At 37.8% G+C, this 21499-nt stretch overlaps 1 protein-coding gene across 2 annotated transcripts; it reads left to right on the forward strand.

Annotated features, from left to right (window-relative positions):
• The first annotated feature begins 1419 nt into the window (after positions 1-1419).
• On the forward strand, positions 1420-20765 carry LOC110665806 (E3 ubiquitin-protein ligase UPL2). 2 transcript variants are annotated; one of them, XM_021826068.2, is made up of 17 exons: positions 1420-1621; positions 1798-1927; positions 7168-7263; positions 7433-7639; positions 7793-14369; positions 14512-15578; positions 15656-15955; positions 16031-16235; positions 16850-17127; positions 17236-17525; positions 17832-18942; positions 19023-19169; positions 19270-19350; positions 19452-19677; positions 19815-19954; positions 20317-20423; positions 20544-20765. In XM_021826068.2, exons 2-17 carry the CDS (start codon positions 1832-1834, stop codon positions 20644-20646), a joined length of 11031 nt encoding a protein of 3676 aa, XP_021681760.2. In that variant the 5' UTR covers positions 1420-1621; positions 1798-1831; the 3' UTR covers positions 20647-20765. The 2 variants fall into 2 exon arrangements, with proteins under 2 accessions (XP_021681760.2, XP_021681761.2); XM_021826069.2 differs by having other exon boundaries at positions 1801-1927.
• Positions 20766-21499: the final 734 nt, after the last annotated feature.

The raw sequence follows: 21499 nt of genomic DNA on the forward strand, positions 1-21499 counted from the left end.
TAAATAAATAAGTAAAAAGGATAAATTGAATTAAAATACGATTTGGTGCTCCGACACACTGTATAGCATATCTTGCTTGGCTACACTGTAAACGGGTAAGGGGTGTCACAAACTCCTTCAATGCTTCGAGAAATCCTTTTATTACTACGCGAAATCTCCTCACTCATTCACGACATCTCTTCTCTGATATTCACTCTATTGTTATTAAAAAATGTTAGGATTTCTTTTTCTGTTAATGAAGAGTAGGAAGATGGAAGTTTTAATAGGTTAATAGAACTTGCTTGTTGAATCACCGATTATAAAGAAAGGAGAGAGAGAGTGATTTATCTACCTGAGAAAGAAAATTTTATTTGATAAAAATTTAGCTTGGCATGTACACATTAGCATCTTGATAAGAGATCATTGGAAAACAACATGAAGAACATTTTTTAGAGTTAAATTAAAGTTAAAAGATTTTTGTGATATAAATTAAAGTTTAAAGACATTAGTGAAATAATCATTAAAGTTCAAGGACTAACGATGGCATTTAACCTAATTTAGTTGACCATTAAAAGGGAAAAAATGTATTCTTTTAGCACACATATACAAGTACAAAAGCTTCCTTAATTATGAAGGTTAAATTATTTAAACTATAATTTAATGAGGATATAATAAGTATTTACAAAAAAATTTTCAGCGATTCAAGCTTATAAAATATACAAAAAATGAAACATACATTTTTGAAAGTTCATATTTTATATTATAATATTGCATTGTAAAATATAAAATATGAAGGAAAGAAAAAGTCGTGAAATACTGAAAAAGGCAGAAAAGAGGCGGGTGACCAAGGCAAAACCGCCTTTGTTTCGTGTGGTAAGATCACAGATTCTAACATCAGAGTTTTTGTTTTATTTTATAAAATAAATTTTATTTATTAACAATTAAAATAAATAAAATTTAATTGAATAATAAAAATAAAATATAAAAAATAAAAGAAATGAATAAAGACACTTATTTATAAACACACGGGTGTAAAAAATTTAATTTTTTAAAAAATTAATATATTAAACTATATCAAATAATTTATTTAGTTATTTAATTATTATTAAAATTAAAAATGAAATTAAAAATAATAAGTATAATTAAGATTAAATTGATCATAATATAAAACTCAATATAAAATTCAAATTAAGAAAATCAAATTAAATTAAACTGAATATAAATTTGATTTAGTTTAATTTTTTAATTTAATTTTATTTATATAAATTAAAATTTATTTAATTTTTCAAGTTTTTAAATTGAAGTAAAACCAAACATTACATATTCCTTTTTTTTTTTAAAATAGCATAACATATTCCTCTCCTCTATTATCACAAATTTCATTAATTAATGAATATTATTAGTAATTAAGAACCCAAACCTAAAGACACAAACGACGCAAACAAAACAAACACAACACAACACAACACAACCCCACCTCCTTCCTCTTCTCTTTCTCTCTTTGCTTTGGGGTTTCGTCTCTCTCTCTATCTCTAACAATCTCTCGCCTCTTCTATTTTTTTTTTCTCTCTCTTTCCCTCTCTACAGTCCATACTTCGGATGTTTGTGCATCTATCGCTTCTCTCTCTCTCTCCTCTATCAGGTTTCCTTTCTCTCTCTATCTGATCTATTTTTTTTTTCTTTTTTTCTACTTTTTCAAAATCATAGGTCTGTTTGTAATAGGGATTTCGATTCTGTTGAGTCTCCGATTCTGATTTTGTTTCTCTGTGTGTGTGGGTGTGTTTTGCTTTTTGGCGTGGTGGGGTTTTTGCTTTATAGCAGTAGTAGTTGAAAGTAGCGAAGTGGAGGCGTGATGGCAACGATAAGATCGAGCTTGCCGTCGAGGCTTCGGCAACTTTTGTCTGGTGAAAGCGTCATCGGTCCCTCTATAAAACTCGACTCTGAGCCTGTGAGTTTTTTTGGTTCCCTTTATTATTATTATTATTATTATTATTATTATTATTATTATTATTATTATTATTTTGTTTTAAATTTTTGATGGGTTTATCTGGTTTTAGTATTACTTTTAATCATTAGGACATTGGATACTGTTTGGCGAATTCATTACGATTTTGTGTTGACCAGTTTTATGAGAGTTTACTTAGTTGTGCCACTTCCTTCTGGTAATTAGTGCTGTGATTATTTTGATTGTATAGCTGGTGCCACAATGGTGTATTTTTTTTTTTTGGGCTTTGAAGCAATATAGATCGACAAGATTACTTTTTTTCCCGTTTTGTTTGGTTGTTTGGTTTAATCTCATGGGAGCTTGCTAAGTATCTCTTGTTATTTATTTGTTTATTTATTTTTTGGGTTAGCATTCAAATTGGAATCATTATTTGAAGTTTATCATGATTGTGAATACTGCTAGCTACTCAGTCACGACTTCAGTTGTGCTTCAAGTGTCAGTGTTGATATTGATAAAATTAAAAGGAATTTACTAGTTTCTTTCCCTTTAATATGTGGACATTTGCTGTGGTAGCTTGTTCATGGCATCTTTTTGAACCAATAATTCTTAAATACTGACAATATGGTGTACAAGAAAAATAAAGGAATGTTCAACTTTGTTTTCTGACTTATACATTGCTAAATTTAACAGAAGTGACACATCTTGGAAGGGTGATTGGTTTAAGGTCTCATTTTTTACCATGAATTTAAATCGTGGTTGTGGTCTCGGGTAACAGAAACAAGCTTGTAATCACTATGCAAATTTTTTATAAAAACTTGTAAAGTTTAATGAAATGAATAAGCACTTAACTAAAGCTATGATGCACAACTAAATAATGAGCATAAATACATTAAACAAAGACATTAAATCCATCAATCAATTTAAGACTAAGATAACTAGGATCCTAAAGGGGCATATGGAGTATGACTCGTTGTAGTAACATCTTGAATGCGTTGGGAGAACATGGATGTAGAAGTGTATATTAATTGCTCTTCTTCACTTCAAATAAACCTTCTCTTTTTGATAATTTTAGCTCAAGAAATGAAGATTCATTAAGATGGAAAATTTGAGAGAAATAAATAGATGGAGAAGTGTAGAAACTAGAAACAAAATAAGTTGTCTGCCTCTTTGCACCACAAATGAAAAGAATCCTCATCTATCCATCAAAATTTCTTTCTGCCATTATTTGAAGGGGGTATCAGTGACAGTAACCCTAGGAACCTGGAAATAATAGCCGTTACTTATTTAAAGCCATGAATTGTTACTTCAAGTAGCTCCATCTTATTTGTGATGTATATTTTAAGTACAAATTGAATGCCATTGTAAATTACTAACTTAGTTAAACAAATAAGCTTCATATATATAACAAATAGTGCATTTCAACCGTTGTAATGCGAGGGATAAAAAATTTTGAGATAATGCTATGCCTGCCTGCCATTTTGTCAAAAACTATGTCTAACAAAGTACTGAGCATTTGATTAGTTCGGTTTTGAATGACTGAACCAAACTAACTGAAAAACTGAACTTATCTTTTATGGAAATCGATCCAAACTAAACGGAACCAGTAGAGATCTAACTGAATCGAACTAAACTGAAAATTTTTGTTTTGATCAAACACAATCATTACCTGTTCTTGTATGGCAAATAGAAGCTCCAAATCTAACACAGAAATGATACATTTGTTACTGTCAGTTCATAATACTGCTCAAATGGCAAATATAGTATATAGAACAAGTGCATGATAAAATCAAAATCACTAACCTATTGTGTTTTTTTGTCATAGCTCATAGGTATGGTTAGCATCCATAGAAATGAAAAATAGTGACACAAAATCAATGCACTCATAACCACGATGCCAAGACCCAAATAATTACCCACTGTGACAAATAATTACGTGAGGCTGACAGAGAAGCAAGAATAGAGAAATGAGACCATGAGAGTTGAAACTGAAGGTGAGCTGCTGTGTCTGTGATGATTACTTGGCAAGGCCAGCAGCTCCTTACGGTGGAGTCATGACAGTGAGGAGTTGACAATGGCACCGAGAGGAGACGAGAGGATACGAGAGAGGTGAACTTGAGAGCTGTGCCACCGAGTGAAGTGAGTGCAATGTGAGATTGAGAGAAACTAAGAAAGGGAGAGTTGTGGTAATTGGTAGGTGGCGGATGGATGAGAGAGAGAGAGAGATTGAGAGCTTCTTCACGAGAGACTTAGAGCTTCTTCCCAAGGGAGACTTATAGAAACCGAGAAAGGGAGGCCAGAGGGGAAATGGGGAATTAGGGGAGGTTAGGATTAGGGATTTAAAGGTAGATGCTTAAACTAAAAACGAGATGGCCTATTTATGAGCAGAAAATTTTTGGTCTTTTTGATTTGTTCTATTTTCTACTGAACCAGCCAAATTGAAATGATGAGACTAAAACTGGACCAAAAAATCTAATTAGATGGGTTTGGTTTAGTTTTTTTTGTTATAATCTATTTTTACTCATCCTTAGTCCAATAAAGAGAACTTTTAGATCCGCATTGTTATGATCAACTGTACAATTTCTCAACTTGTAGCTCTTGTTTCTTCTTACTTGAGCATATATAATATTCTTGGTTTGGTCAAACACCCAAAACTCTAAGCCCTAAGTTGATCTATTCCCTTTGTTGTAAATAAGAACTCTTCAATAGTTTCAGATGGATTTTGGAATTGAATGATTATAGTTTTCATTTTTGAGTTTTTAACTAATTGAATTTATACTAACTTGAATTGAACGGTGGAGGTGAGTGAATGGGCCGAGACGAGAGTCCGTGACGAGTGAGATGAGCTTACTTAGGCTAGGATCAACCATTGCTAAAAGGTTAGAACTAACTAATTAGGTAGCTAGCCCTTCACTATTATAAGCCCTTTGAATTCCTTGTAATCGGTTGATGTAGGACTCTTGAACATTCCCCCTCAAGTAGCAACCATTTTAGTTGATACTTAAACCTTGAAATCCTCCCCTTAAACTTTGAATGTTGATGTAGCGGCAACACCAGGAACCTTGGCACTTGAATTGAACCGAGTCAGACTTGCTCTGATACCATATTACTAACTTGAATTGAATGAGGGAGGCAAGTGAATGGGCCGAGGCAAGAGTTTGTGACAAGTGAGATGAGTTTATTTGGGCTAGGACCAACCGTTGTTAAAAGGTTAGAGCTAACCAATTAGGAAGCTAGCTCTTCACCCTATAAAACCTTTGAATTCTTTGTAATCGTTTATGTTAATATCCTACATTGGTTTGGGGTAGGGATTGCTCTTTATTAAGCCTTGGGCACTCCTCCCCCCTTAGCTAGCTTTTGGGGATGAGTTAGGTCTGGCCCATTTTCTTAAGATAGGTATCAGAGCCTCTTTAACCGATGTTTGGGCCTTTCACGTATTTCACGCTTCAGGTGTTTTGATCCTAAGCTTGAGGGGGGGTGTGTAAATATTTTACATTGGTTTGGGATACGAGTAAGGTGCGTCTTATGAGGCCTTGGGCAGTTTTCCTTCCTTGAGCTAGCCTTTGGGGGTAAGTTAGGCCCAACTCATTTTCTTAAGGGAAGTTGTGCATGTTTTGACTAGTTTTAATCTTTTGATGCTATGACATGTTTGGATGTTTGGTTGCAGTATATTTTTCATGATAGACTGCATCTTTGTTGATTGCATTATTTTTGATAATTTATTTATGTAATTGCTTTTTAGCTGAATATTCCATGGTTCATTGCGAAATGCGAAGTTGGGAAACTTTGTTATAATGTTGAAATATATTTGTAATTTTTTGCAGTATATTTTTTATGATATACTGCATCTTTGTTTATTGCATTAGCTTATTATAATTTATTTATGTAATTGCTATTTAGCAGGGTAATCCTTGTGCCGTTAGGAAAGTTTGTTATAATGTTGAAGTCTTTTCTAAGTTTGGGAGTTTATGTTGACACGATGCTAAAATAAATTTACATAAAATCTGGGAATTTTTAATCATTTATTATATTTAAATTGGAAATTCATGTTGCTGACACTCTTTGGGTGTCCAAATAAATTTTAATTGTGCATTTTGTGATGTTTTTATCATAATTCTGTTAAATTACTTGTTATACTAAAAACGCTTCCCTATTCCTTCTCTATAAATTCAAAGAATAACTGGAAAGATTAAAGCTATAATCTTCAAGTCTACATTTTATTTTCAATCGACTCTTTGCTATTAGTCTGCTATAATATTCAAGTCTGGTGGTCTCCTTCCTAAAGAAATGTTTTTTAAATTGTATTCCTGTTTTTTCATTGCAGATTTGACAAATCCCCACATCACAAAATGTCGTTTGAACTCCTCATTCAGGATTTTGGGTTTTCTTTTTACGTCATTACTAGTTTTCTTAGTTATTGCCGTTTTGAATTTATTTATTTGCTGTAATAATAATGTTGTTTGTTCTCTCACTTAATGGTGGTAGCTCTTGTTTTCTAGGTTTATCCTTGTTCTGGTCACTATCTTCCTGCAAATGATCTAATCCATTTATGCTGTTGCTTGGGTATACTGATATTTTAGCCCCACATTGTCAAAGCTATGTAGGACAGAGTAAAAGAGAAGAAAAATAGGATATCAAATCAGAAAAACAGAAAGATAAATGGAGTATCCTGCTAAATAGCATAAGAAAATACTTATTGTAATTTCAATAATGAAAGCATAAGAAAATAACCAAATCAAAGAGATATTTATATGCTTATAACTAATCCTACTCGTACTAGGTTTAGGATCTAACTAGAAAGATTCTAACCCAATAATAACTTATGAATTTAACAATCCCTAAAAATCAAATATGCTAGCTACCAAGTACACTTATTCTTAGACCAAAATTTTTGCCTTTGGTTTCCAAAGAGGATAACATTTTTCCAGCTGTGGTACAGCTGTTGCATCACAACTTAACTCAACTCAACTCAACTCAATTTAGTTAAGCCTTTATCCCAAAAATTTGCGTCACAGTGTATTTGAATGTTGCCACTTATCATACATCAGTTATGTCATATGTGGAGGAAGATTCTTCCTGTAAAGCTGGCTATTGGCATTTTCTTTTCCTTTCTTTTTATGGAATCTCGGAAGATTTTTTTTTTCATCATAATTCTAGCAATCGGTATTGAAATCAATGTAAATGTTCTCTGCTTTCATTGTCATTCTTTTGGTGCAAAGAGTACTAACTTATAGTGCTACTTGCAGCCTCCTAAAGTTAAAGCATTCATTGACAAGGTGATACAGAGTCCATTGCAAGATATAGCAATACCCCTTTCTGGCTTTCGCTGGGATTACAGTAAGGTGACGGCACACTTTTCACTGCTGTATGGAGTTACCTTCCCCTACTGCCCTCAACCCCCCCAACACCACAACCCCCCCCCCCCCCCCAAAAAAAAAAAAAAAAAAAAAAAGAGAAATTCTTCTTCTTTATTTTTAGCTGCCTTATCCTATCTGATGTTTTAACTTGCAGGGGATTTTTCATCACTGGAGGCCATTGTTTCTGCATTTTGATACTTACTTCAAGACATTCTTGTCTAGTAGGAATGAACTTCTCTTGTCAGATGCTGTTTCAGAAAATGATAGTCCATTTCCAAAGCAGGCTGTCCTTCAAATACTACGAGTGATGCAAATAATTTTGGAGAATTGCCATATCAAAAGTTCATTTGATGGCATAGAGGTATTTTTTTTTTCTTTTGGTAGAGCCAGATGCTAACATGTTCTATCCATTAGTGCTTAATGTTGTTAAGTACTTCTGAGCATGCTTACTTTATATGAGCATATGCAATAGTTGTTCCTCTAATGTGTTCATGTTGGTCCCTTGGCTTTTCAGCATTTCAAGCTCCTGCTCGCATCCACGGACCCTGAGGTTCTTATAGCTACATTGGAGACCCTTTCGGCTCTTGTGAAAATTAACCCCTCTAAACTGCATGGAAGTGGGAAATTGGTTGGATGTGGCTCAGTAAACGGCTATCTCCTGTCCCTTGCACAGGGCTGGGGAAGCAAGGAGGAGGGATTGGGCTTGTATTCATGTGTTATGGCAAATGAGAGAAGTCAAGAAGAAGGGTTGTGCTTATTCCCATCTGAGGTGGAAAATGATCATGACAAGTCTCAATACCGGATAGGTTCCACCCTGTATTTTGAGTTGCATGGTGTCAATGCTGAAAATACTAGGGATAGTAGTGGTTCTTCTAGCTTGAGAGTCATACACATACCAGATCTACATTTACGGAAGGAAGATGATTTTTTATTGATGAAACAGTGCATTGAGCAGTATAATGTGCCTCCTGACCTTCGATTTTCATTGCTAACCAGAATTAGATATGCTCGGGCTTTTCGTTCTCCGAGAGTTTGCAGGATGTACAGTAGGATTTGCCTCCTTGCGTTCATTGTACTTGTTCAGTCTAGTGATGCTAATGATGAACTGACATCTTTCTTTGCAAATGAGCCTGAGTATACAAATGAGTTGATTAGGATTGTGCGTTCAGAGGAAACTGTTCCTGGAACCATTAGGACACTTGCAATGCTTGCCTTAGGAGCTCAGTTAGCTGCTTATTCAGCATCTCATGAGCGGGCACGAATTTTGAGTGGGTCTAGTATCAGTTTTGCTGTGGGTAACCGCATGATTCTCCTGAATGTGCTTCAGAGAGCTGTTTTATCTTTGAGAAACTCTAATGATCCATCTTCTCTTGCCTTTGTTGAGGCACTTCTTCAGTTCTATTTGCTCCATATTGTTTCATCATCAGCTTCAGGGAGTAATGTTAGGGGTTCAGGAATGGTTCCTACATTCTTACCTCTTTTGGAAGATTCAGATCCTAATCACATGCACCTTGTCTATTTGGCTGTCAAAGCCCTACAGAAGCTAATGGACTACAGTAATTCAGCTGTGTCTCTCCTTAGGGAATTAGGTGGTGTAGAGCTTTTGGTTCAGAGGTTACAGATAGAAGTACATAGAATTATTGGCTTTGCTGGGGAAAATGAAAATTCAATGGTCATTGGTGAATGCTCAAGATACAATGATGATAATATCTACTCGCAGAAGAGGCTAATCAAGGTTCTTTTGAAGGCACTTGGGTCTGCTACATATGCTCCTTCAAATAACAGCCGTTCCCAAAATTCTCATGACAGTTCTTTACCTTCTACTTTGTCACTGATATATGGGAATGCTGACAAATTTGGGGGTGACATCTATTACTCAGCTGTTACTGTTATGAGTGAAATGATCCACAAGGACCCAACTTGTTTCCCCACGTTGCATGAAATGGGTCTTCCAGATGCCTTCTTATCTTCAGTGGTAGCTGGACTACTTCCTTCTTCTAAGGCTCTTACTTGTGTTCCAAATGGTCTTGGTGCCATATGTCTTAATGCCAAAGGCTTGGAAGCTGTGAAAGAAACTTCAGCATTACAGTTTCTTGTTGACATCTTCACCAGCAAGAAATATGTTTTGGCCATGAATGAAGCGATTGTTCCTTTGGCAAATGCTGTTGAAGAGCTTTTGCGTCATGTTTCTTCACTGAGAGGCACTGGTGTTGATTTAATTATTGAAATTGTTGATAGAATTGCTTCCTTTGGTGATAATAATTCTGCGGGGCCATCAGGAAAGGTTAGTGGGAATACTGAAATGGATATGGATTCTGGAGACAAGGAAACTGACGGGCATTGTGGTTTAGTTGGTGAGGTTGATTTGGGTGCAGAAGGGGTCAGTAATGAACAGTTTGTTCAACTGTGCATCTTTCATCTGATGGTTCTGCTTCACAGAACGATGGAAAATTCAGAAACATGTCGGTTGTTTGTGGAGAAGTTGGGAATTGAAGCATTGCTGAAACTTCTAGTACGGCCAAGCATTGTCCAGTCGTCCGAAGGGATGTCTATTGCTTTACATAGCACAATGGTTTTCAAGGGTTTTACACAACACCACTCTGCAACTCTGGCACGTGAATTCTGTTCTTCTCTTAGGGACCATCTAAAGAAAGCTTTGACTGGTTTTGGTGTGAATTCAGGTTCTTTTTTGCTGGACCCGAGGATAACACCAGATGGTGAAATCTTTTCTTCACTGTTCCTTGTTGAGTTCCTTCTGTTTCTTGCTGCCTCAAAAGACAATCGCTGGGTAACTGCACTGCTTACAGAATTTGGAAATGGTAGCAAAGATGTTTTGGAGGATATTGGTAGTTTGCATCGTGAAGTTCTTTGGCAGATTGCTTTGCTTGAAGATGCAAAGCTGGAGATTGAGGAGGATGGTACTGGTTCTGGTTCTGAATTGCAACAGTCTGAACTGAATGTAAATGAGACCGAAGAGCAACGATTTAATTCCTTTAGGCAGTTCCTTGATCCACTATTAAGGAGGAGGACATCAGGCTGGAGTATTGAATCTCAGGTTTTTGACCTCATAAACCTTTACCGTGATCTTGGACGTGCTACCGGGTTTCCACAAAGATTGAGCACTGATGGTCCTTCAAACCGCTTTGGATCCATTCATCAATCACATCATTCTGAAACTTCAGATGCTGCTGGAACTTCCAGTAAAAAGGAATATGACAAGCAGAGATCCTATTATACTTCTTGCTGTGACATGATGAGGTCACTCTCTTTTCATATTGCACATTTGTTTCAGGAGCTGGGAAAGGCAATGTTACTTCCTTCTCGACGGCGAGATGATGCTTTGAATGTTTCCCCTTCTTCCAAAGTTGTGGCTGAGACTTTTGCTTCCATTTCTTTGGATCACATGAATTTTGGTGGTCGTACAAGTCCTCCTGGATCAGTGGTATCTATATCAACAAAATGCCGCTACTTTGGCAAGGTTATTGATTTCATAGATGGCATTCTACTGGACAGGCCAGATTCTTGTAATCCAATATTGTTAAATTGCTTATATGGACATGGAGTTGTTCAATCAGTTCTGACCACATTTGAAGCTACCAGTCAATTGCTCTTTGCAGTTAATAGGGCCTCTGCATCCCCCATGGATACTGATGATGGTAATGTAAAACAGGATAATAAGGAAGATGCGGATCCTTGCTGGATTTATGGTCCCTTAGCTAGCTATGGTAAACTTATGGATCATCTGGTGACATCTTCATTTATTTTGTCTCCATTTACAAAGCACTTACTTGCACAACCTTTGGCAAATGGAGCCTCATCTTTTCCTCGGGATGCTGAGACATTTGTTAAAGTGCTTCAGTCTATGGTGCTGAAGGCATTGCTTCCTGTTTGGACTCACCCTCAGTTGACTGATTGCAGTAATGATTTCATTAGTACAGTTATTTCTATCATTAGGCATGTTTATTCAGGGGTGGAAGTGAAAAATGTGAATAACACCAACAGTGCTCGTATTACTGGTCCTCCCCTGAATGAAACAGCCATTTCAACCATTGTGGAGATGGGTTTTTCCAGGTCTAGGGCAGAAGAGGCTCTAAGGCAAGTTGGATCAAATAGTGTGGAATTGGCAATGGAGTGGTTATTTTCCCACCCTGAGGAAACTCAAGAAGATGATGAGCTTGCGCGTGCACTTGCCATGTCTCTGGGCAACTCAGAATCAGATACAAAGGAAGATGATGTAAATGCCAGTGGTCAACAGCTTGAAGAAGAGATGGTTCAACTTCCTCCAGTTGATGAGTTGTTATCAACTTGCGTAAAGCTTTTGCAAGTGAAGGAGCTTCTTGCTTTCCCAGTTCGTGATCTTCTTGTGTTGATTTGCACTCAAAGTGATGGCCAATATAGGTCTAGTGTCATCTCATTTATTCTTGACCAAGTGAAGGATCGGAACCTGACTTCTGATGACGGAAATAGTACCATGTTATCTGCTCTTTTCCATGTCCTTGCCTTGATTCTTCATGAAGATGCACTAGCACGAGAAATTGCTTTAAAGAATGGTATGGTTAAAATTGTCTCTGATTTACTTACGCAATGGGATTCTGCTTTGGTGGACAAAGAGGAGCATCAGGTTCCCAAATGGGTAACAACAGCTTTTCTTGCTATTGATCGCCTACTTCAGGTGGATCAGAAACTGAATTCTGCAATTGTCGAGCAGTTGAAGAGAGATGACATAAGCAGTCAGCAAACCTCAATCATTATTGATGAGGATAAGCAAAACAGATTGCAGTCTGCACTGAGATCACCTACAGAGAAAATAGAGGCAGAAGCACAGAAGAGACTCATTCGGATTGCTTGTCATTGTGTCAAGAACCAGCTTCCATCTGAGACAATGCATGCTATTCTGCAGTTATGTTCCACTCTCACCAGAACTCATTCTATTGCTGTTTGTTTTCTTGAAGCTGAGGGTGTAAATTCACTGCTGAATTTGCCAACAAGTAGCCTTTTTCCTGGATTTGACAATATTGCTGCTACTATCATTCGTCATGTCCTTGAAGATCCCCAAACTCTTCAGCAAGCGATGGAATCTGAGATAAAGCACAATCTTGTGGCTGCTGCTAATAGACATTCAAATGGAAGGGTCACTCCACGCAATTTCCTTTTAAATTTAAGCTCTGTCATTTCGCGGGATCCCATGATTTTTATGCAGGCTGCACGATCCGTTTGCCAAGTTGAGATGGTAGGTGAAAGGCCTTACATTGTGTTGCTGAAGGACCGTGAGAAAGATAAAGCCAAAGAGAAAGAGAAGGAGAAGGAGAAGGACAAAGCATTGGAGAAAGATAAATCACACTCAAATGAGGGGAAGGCTACTTTGGGCAATATAAACACACTGGCACCAGGGAATGTGCATGGAAAACTTCATGATTCGTATTCCAAGAGTGCTAAAGTACACCGAAAATCTCCTCAGAGTTTTGTAACTGTGATTGAGCTTCTTTTGGATGTAATGAGTAGCTTTGTGCCTCCCTCAAAAGATGATGCGGTGATAGATGTACCTCAAGATGTACCATCATCAACTGACATGGATGTTGATGTTGCTGCAATCAAGGGAAAAGGAAAAGCCATAGCCACTGTTCCTGGAGCGAATGAAACCAGTAGTCAGGAAGCTTCTGCATTGCTTGCAAAGATTGTATTTATCCTGAAGCTTTTGACGGAGATATTGTTGATGTATTCTTCATCTGTTCATGTGCTACTGAGAAGAGACGCTGAAGTTAGTAATTGCAGGGGTTCTCATCTAAAGGGTTCTACTGGTTTTTGTACTGGAGGAATATTTCACCATATTCTTCACAAGTTTATTCCTTATTCTCGAATTTTGAAAAAAGAAAAGAAATTAGATGGTGACTGGAGGCATAAACTAGCAACCAGGGCCAGTCAGTTTTTGGTGGCATCTTGTGTTCGCTCAACTGAGGCAAGAAAGAGGGTGTTCACAGATATCAGTTGCATTTTCAGCGACTTTGTTGATTCATGCAATGGATCTAGGCCACCAACCAATGATATACAGACTTATATTGATCTTCTCAATGATGTACTTGCTGCCCGTACACCTACAGGTTCATACATCTCGCCAGATGCTTCTGCCACTTTTATTGATGTTGGTCTGGTTAAGTCCTTGACTCGAACACTGGAAGTGTTGGATCTGGATCATACTGACTCGCCTAAACTCGTGACTGCACTTGTCAAAGCTTTGGAGTTGGTGACCAAAGAACATGTTAACACAGCTGAGTCTAGTACTGGGAAGAGTGAGAATTCAATAAAACCTCCTGTTCAGAGTCAATTAGCTAGGGCCGAGAATATTGTTGATATATCCCAATCCACAGAAATTGTGCCCCAATCCAACCATGATTCTGTGTCAGCTGACCATGTTGAATCATTTAATGATGGGCAAAACTTTGGTCGATCTGAAGATGTTGCAGATGATATGGAACATGACCAAGATCTTGATGGTGGTTTTGCCCCTGCTACTGAGGATGACTATATGCAGGAAACTTCGGAGGATGCAAGGGGTCTTGAAAATGGCATGGATACTGTTGGAATACGATTTGAAATACAGCCTCATGGGCAAGAAACTCTTGATGAAGATGAAGATGAGATGTCTGGGGATGATGTGGATGAAGTAGATGAGGATGATGAGGATGATGAAGATGATGAAGAGCATAACGATCTAGGAGAGGATGAAGTGCATCACTTGCCACATCCCGACACCGACCAAGATGATCATGATATTGATGATGATGAGTTTGAAGAAGAATTGTTGGAGGAAGATGATGAAGATGAGGAGGAAGATGAGGATGGGGTTATACTACGGCTGGAGGAGGGTATCAATGGGATAAATGTTCTTGATCATATTGAAGTTTTTGGTAGGGACCATAGTTTCTCTAATGAAACCCTTCATGTGATGCCAGTTGAAGTTTTTGGTTCTAGACGTCAGGGCCGAACTACATCCATTTACAGTCTTCTCGGTAGAAGTGGTGAGGGTGCTGCCCCCTCACGCCATCCCCTTCTAGTCGGACCTACAACACAGTCAGCCTCTGGCAGACATTCAGGTGAGTTCCTTTGCTAATTGTAGACTTTGCTGCTCTAGTTTCATTATTGTATATGCTCAACATTTCGACTTGATTGCATGTTTGGATTTTAATGTTGACATGAAATCCTCCCTCTCTCTTTCCATCTCTCTTTTCCATCCAGAGAATGCTCGTGATATGGCCTTTTCAGATAGGAATTTGGAGAATACTTCATCTCAGCTGGATAATATCTTCCGTTCACTGAGGAATGGGCGTCATGGACACCGTTTGAATTTGTGGAGTGATGATAACCAGCAAAGTGGTGGATCTAGTGCATCTGTACCTCAAGGCCTAGAGGAGTTGCTTGTTTCTCAGTTGAGGCGACCGGCTCCTGAGAAGTCTTCTGATCAGAATACATCAACAGCAGAACCTAAAAGCAATGGTGAGGTTGGGCAGTTACCTGGACCAGATGCAGCACAGCCTGATACACCTGTTGAAAACAATGTGAACAATGGGAACAGCAATGTGCCTCCTCTCTCTTCTGTAGCTGTGGGCAGATCTAGCAATATTGAAATGAGACCAGTAACAAGTGATTCTCACTCACAGTCTGTTGAAATGCAGCTTGAACAGAATGAAGCTGCTGTCCGTGATGTTGAAGCGGTTAGCCAAGAAAGTAGTGGGAGTGGGGCAACTTTAGGGGAAAGCCTTCGGAGCCTAGATGTTGAAATTGGAAGTGCTGATGGTCATGATGATGGTGGAGAAAGGCAAGGTTCAGCAGATAGAATGCATTTGGATTCACAGGCAACTCGGACTAGAAGAACAAATGTTTCTTTTGGGAATTCCACAGCCATAAGTGGGAGAGATGCATCACTTCATAGTGTCACTGAAGTTTCAGAAAATTCTAGCAGAGAAGCAGAACAAGATGGTCCAGCGGTGGAGCAGCAAATTAGTGGTGAGGCCGGTTCTGGATCAATTGATCCAGCATTCTTGGATGCCCTTCCTGAGGAGTTGCGGGCTGAAGTTCTTTCTGCTCAACAGGGTCAAGTGGTCCAACCTTCAAATGCTGAACCACAGAACACTGGGGATATTGATCCAGAATTCCTTGCGGCCCTTCCTCCAGACATTCGAGCAGAGGTTTTAGCACAACAGCAAGCACAAAGGCTTCATCAATCTCATGAACTGGAAGGTCAACCAGTTGAAATGGACACTGTCTCTATAATTGCAACATTTCCTTCAGATTTGCGTGAAGAGGTACATTCTTAATTTTGCTGTAGTTATATGAATCAATAATACGTAACTTCAAGAGATCTTATTATTTCTGCCCTCAGGTTCTCCTAACATCATCTGATGCTATACTTGCTAATCTCACACCTGCTCTTGTTGCGGAGGCTAACATGTTACGTGAGAGATTTGCACATCGTTATCATAATCGTACACTCTTTGGTATGTATCCCAGAAGTCGCAGGGGTGAGTCTTCTCGGCGAGGTGAAGGTATTGGATACAGCCTGGAGAGAGCTGGGACTGCCTCACGTAGGTCTATCACTGCTAAGCTTGTGGAAGCTGATGGATCTCCTTTGGTTGAGATGGAATCTCTTCAAGCAGTGATACGGGTGCTCCGCATTGTTCAGGTACTTATAAATTGAAATCATTTTTTTTTTGTGCAGTCTCCTGATCAAGGTGCTGATAAATATATGATTTTGCAGCCATTATATAAAGGTCCTTTTCAGAGGCTTCTCTTGAATTTATGTGCTCATGGTGAAACGAGAACTACTCTGGTGAAAATCCTGATGGACATGTTGATGCTTGATACAAGGCAGCCTGCCAATTATTTAAATGCTGCTGAGCCATCATATCGGCTCTATGCTTGCCAGAGCAATGTGATGTATTCTCGTCCACAATCTTTTGATGGTAATTTCTAAAATAATTTATTTGACCTCTTTTAGTTACTAGCTAAAAAATTAATGTGGTAATGTGATGTATTCTCGTCCACAATCTTTTAATGGTAAATTTTAAAATAATTTATTTTACTCCATTTTAGTTGCTAGCTAAAAGAATTAATGTGTGGTGAAGTGATGTATCCTTATCCACAAACTTTGATTAAGTATAGAAAAAGTAACTTCTAGAACCTCTTTTAGGTGCTAGCTATAATTATTAGAAAACATTCTGAAAAATTGTTATGGACCATGGTTGGTCATTTCTAGTATCAATTCTAGCACTTGCCAAGTAGCACTGGTAACACTAATATGAGTTTCTTTCATCTCAAAGAAGTGAAAATCAGTTTGACATTATTCCAATCTATGATGATCTTGGGTCTTTATGAAGTTCTATTATTTATGGATCCTTTAAAAGTTGACTATTTACCTTTAGTGATGTTTAGGTCTGAATCTTAGTCCTAACAAAAATACATTCTTTATTTGAATGTTGGTGTAAGAAGTTTTTGCGATATTTGTGGAATTTTTGTCCCATGATTTGTTCTGTAACAGTAGTTATAAACCTCTTATGTTATATTATTTGCTTTGTAGGGGTCCCACCCTTAGTATCTCGGCGTATCCTTGAGACAATGACTTACTTGGCTCGAAATCATCCCTATGTGGCAAAAATTTTGCTGCAGTTTAGGCTCCTTCTCCCTGCCCTGCAGCAGCATGAGAATTCTGATCAATCACGTGGTAAAGCAGTGATGATAGTGGAAGAGTATGAAACAGATGCAAAACAGTGTCAGGAAGGACATATATCCATTGCATTGCTTTTGAGCCTCTTGAACCAACCTCTTTATTCAAGGAGCATAGCACATCTTGAGCAGGTGATGGTTTGCCCTGTTGATGCTTTGGACTCTAAGAAAATAATCTTTTGGGCTGTTTATGCAGTTGAAATGGAGATTTTGTTCATTCGTTTCTTGTTCTATCTGCAGCTGCTTAACTTATTGGAGGTAATCATTGACAGTGCTGAATGCAAGCCAAGTTTATTCGATAAATCTGGGGCTGCAACTGAATCTGCTCCCCAGAATTCCTCATCAGATTCTAGAACAAATATGGAAGTTGGCAGTGCTTCTGCTGGGGTTGCTGTTTCATCGTCCGCAACCGTTGATTCCTCCAAATCCACAACTCCTGGTGCAAATAGTCAGTGTGATACTCGAAGTGTTCTACTGAACCTGCCACGAGCAGAACTCCGACTTCTTTGCTCATTCCTTGCACGGGAAGGGTATGATGCAGATTTAGACCTGTAGTCAATACTTTGTGTGCTGTTGTATACTTGTATCTCATTACTTATTAATCTCTCTTTCTTTTTATGTTTCTTATTCTCAAGCAATGCCATGTTTTTTGCCTGCCTGTACCTTTATTATCTTTGTCCACTATAAATCTATTTTGCAAGAGGAAGTAAACTGATATTGTTATCATTAAAATATCTTTAGCAACTGCTTTTTTCTTTAATTGCTGCTAGTATTAATTATTTTGTAGTCTTAGATTCATCTCACATGCTTGATCTGATGCTCTGTTTTCCCTCCAGTCTGTCAGATAATGCATATACTCTTGTAGCGGAAGTAATGAAGAAGCTGGTGGCAATTGCCCCAACTCATTGTCATCTGTTTATTACTGAGCTAGCAGATGCTGTACAGAATCTGACTAAATCTGCTATGAACGAGCTACGGCTCTTTGGTGAAGAAGTGAAAGCACTCCTTAGGACAACATCTTCTGATGGAGCTGCTATTTTGAGGGTTCTGCAGGCATTAAGCTCTCTTGTTGCCTCACTAGTTGAGAAAGAGAAGGACCAGAAAATTCTTGCAGAGAAAGAGCAAAGTGCTGCTCTTTCTCAGTTGTGCAACATCAATGGAGCTTTAGAGCCTTTGTGGCTGGAGCTGAGCACTTGCATAAGCAAAATAGAGAGCTACTCAGATTCTGTACCTGATTTGCTACTTCCAAGAACTTCCACATCAAAACCATCTGGTGTAACAACCCCACTCCCTGCAGGTTCTCAGAACATCTTACCATATATCGAGTCCTTCTTTGTGATGTGCGAAAAGTTGCAGCCTGCACAGCCAGGTTCCAGTCATGACTATGGTGCTGTTTCTGAAGTTGAAGATGCGAGCACATCTACTGCCCATCAGAAAACCTCTGTCCCTGTTTTGAAAGTTGATGAGAAACACATTGCATTTGTGAAATTTTCTGAGAAACATAGAAAGCTCCTTAATGCTTTCATCCGCCAAAATCCTGGGTTGCTTGAGAAGTCCTTCTCACTCATGCTGAAGGTTCCCCGCTTTGTTGATTTTGACAATAAACGTGCTCACTTCAGATCAAAAATAAAGCATCAGCATGATCACCATCAAAGTCCTTTGAGAATTTCTGTGAGAAGAGCTTACATTCTTGAGGATTCATATAACCAACTACGCATGAGGTCGACCCAAGATATGAAAGGGAGGCTGACTGTTCATTTTCAAGGAGAGGAAGGTATTGATGCTGGCGGACTTACAAGGGAATGGTATCAGTTGTTGTCCAGGGTTATTTTTGACAAGGGAGCACTACTTTTTACAACAGTGGGAAATGAATCTACTTTTCAGCCTAACCCTAACTCTGTTTACCAAACGGAACATTTGTCATACTTCAAATTTGTTGGGAGAGTTGTGAGTACCATTTTCTTTAGATGCTGTTATTTCTTTGAGTTCATGCATTTTTGTTATTGATTCTTATCTATGTTTTGCAGGTGGGGAAAGCACTTTTTGATGGGCAACTGTTGGATGTTCATTTCACTAGATCTTTCTACAAGCATATTTTAGGAGTTAAAGTTACATATCATGACATTGAAGCTATTGATCCTGATTACTTTAAAAACCTTAAGTGGATGCTCGAGGTATGCCGTGTGGCCTTATTTCTTTGGCTTCTCTCTTATATTAGTTTTAACTTTACCAATAATGGCATTGCTTATTTGGATAATTTTTTGAATTTTGCAGAATGATACAAGTGATGTTCTGGACCTTACTTTCAGTATTGATGCTGATGAGGAGAAGCTTATACTGTATGAACGGACTGAAGTAGTGATCTTACCTTGCATGCTTAAATTATTTTTTTTTTCCAAAACATATCTCATTTTTTTCATGTCTTTTGTTAATAAATTCTGGTGAACATAATGCAGGTAACTGATCACGAACTGATTCCTGGTGGTCGGAACATTAAAGTTACTGAGGAAAACAAGCACCAATATGTCGATTTAGTTGCTGAGCATCGGTTGACAACTGCTATCCGTCCTCAAATAAATGCCTTTTTGGAGGGATTCAATGAATTAATTTCTAGGGAATTGATATCCATCTTTAATGACAAGGAATTAGAATTGTTGATAAGTGGACTTCCAGATATTGATTGTGAGTTTCTTTCGGTTGTCTACTTGTCTTTGTATGTATTGCAGGATTTTGTGATTTCCTTTCTAACCCCACGCAAAAATGTTTTGCAACATTTGAGTTGAAGCTCTTAATGATTGGTCTCCGGTAATGTCTTTCAGTGGATGACATGAGGGCAAACACCGAGTATTCTGGATACAGTGTTGCATCCCCTCTTATACAGTGGTTTTGGGAGGTTGTTCAAGGGCTCAGCAAGGAGGATAAGGCTCGCCTTCTACAGTTTGTTACGGGCACCTCCAAGGTATTTTACTTCTGTTGGATCTTTATTTTTATTTATGCCTGATTGCTGTGTAACGGAGAAAGCGAATCCATATAGTCGACCCCAAATTTTTGGGATAAAGGCTTAGTTTAGTTGAGTTGCTGTATAATGTCTTTAAGCAATCATTAATAACTGATTTTCTTGGTTATTGAGCTTATGGTCAAAATATAACCGCTAGAACTATTTAGGGAATTAGGATCAAAATTTTTTGAAAGACAATTAACATGTTGATGCTAGTTTATTTAGTTGTTTTGGTTGATTGTTCTGGTGCTTTTGGCTCGTGTTCCTGCTTTGTTAGAATGAGGAAGCAGTTTCTAAGTCCCACACTTTCTAAATTGTTCCAGGTGCCTTTAGAAGGCTTTAGTGCACTTCAAGGGATCTCTGGTTCGCAAAAGTTCCAAATACACAAGGCATATGGAAGCCCTGATCACTTGCCTTCTGCTCATACTTGGTAATCTTATATTCTGATTGCTTATTATTTGTTTATGTGTGTTGATTGATCTTTGTATGGTTGGTGGGAAACTTTTAAATTTCTAATTCTAACTTGCAATTCATGTGAATTATATTGCAGTTTCAATCAGTTGGATTTACCAGAGTATCCTTCCAAACAACATCTTGAAGAGAGATTGTTACTTGCCATTCATGAAGCCAATGAAGGGTTTGGTTTTGGTTAATTTTTTGTGGGAAATAGTTATGTAGATAAAATATACATCACAGGCTATGAGATGCTGAGTTGTTAATATATTGTACAGTCCAATATTGGATATGGAAAATGCTTCTGGCAGTTTTTAAATTTGCCAATCTGTGCTTTTTATTGTTTTTCCCTTTTCTTCCTTTTTTACTGTCAACAATAATTTAAAATATTTCTTGACATAAATTAATAAAATCAATCCTCCCATTTTTCCTCTCCCAAAAACAAGAGGGAAGTTGCGGTTCTCGCAACGAGGAGCCCTAGATCCGGGGGAAAAATTATCAAATAATTTTTGGGACTCCAGAGAAGGGTTATTGAGGTTCCCATGGCATTAAAATGCTAAGAAAATATTTAGAAAAATTTTTCAATCGGTACAGACAATTTTGGCCCGTTGAGCCAAACGGAGGGCATTTTGGTCATTTCGCCTTCAGAGGTGATTTTTGGCCGACTTGTCCAGCTAAGTAAATAATTAATATGACATAAAATATGAAGAAACATTACTAAAAATTTGATTGAAATTGAGTAGTGATGAAAAGAAAAAAAAAATCAAAATAAAGCAATTTGTGACATCATAATGATGTCATTTATAAATTACCAACTAATCACAAGCTAATAAGCTTTCTTAAATACTTAAAAGAGACAAAATAAAGACCAAAATAATTAAAAATCCAGCAGCCATCATCCTCCCCAATTGCAGCCGAAATCAAGCCTTGCCCTAAACCTCCATTTTCTTCATTTTCAAGCTTGAAAAACCTCTCAAACCTCACCCCAAAAACCCTAAGTCATATTCACTAAAATTTATCTACACACCCTAAGGAAGCTTTAGGCAGCCAAAA

Source organism: Hevea brasiliensis, chromosome 2 (genome assembly GCF_030052815.1).
Source record: "Hevea brasiliensis isolate MT/VB/25A 57/8 chromosome 2, ASM3005281v1, whole genome shotgun sequence".
Lineage (NCBI taxonomy): Eukaryota > Viridiplantae > Streptophyta > Magnoliopsida > Malpighiales > Euphorbiaceae > Hevea > Hevea brasiliensis.

What these genes read in the sequence shown, in the direction of transcription:
- LOC110665806 (XM_021826068.2), top strand. Translation starts at nt 1,832, where the DNA reads ATGGCAACGATAAGATCGAGCTTGCCGTCGAGGCTTCGGCAACTTTTG. An exon ending in CTTCAGATTTGCGTGAAGAG is followed by an intron (nt 15,579 to 15,655) that starts GTACATTCTTAA and finishes TTCTGCCCTCAG; the next exon opens with GTTCTCCTAACATCATCTGA. An exon ending in TTGTTACGGGCACCTCCAAG is followed by an intron (nt 19,955 to 20,316) that starts GTATTTTACTTC and finishes AAATTGTTCCAG; the next exon opens with GTGCCTTTAGAAGGCTTTAG.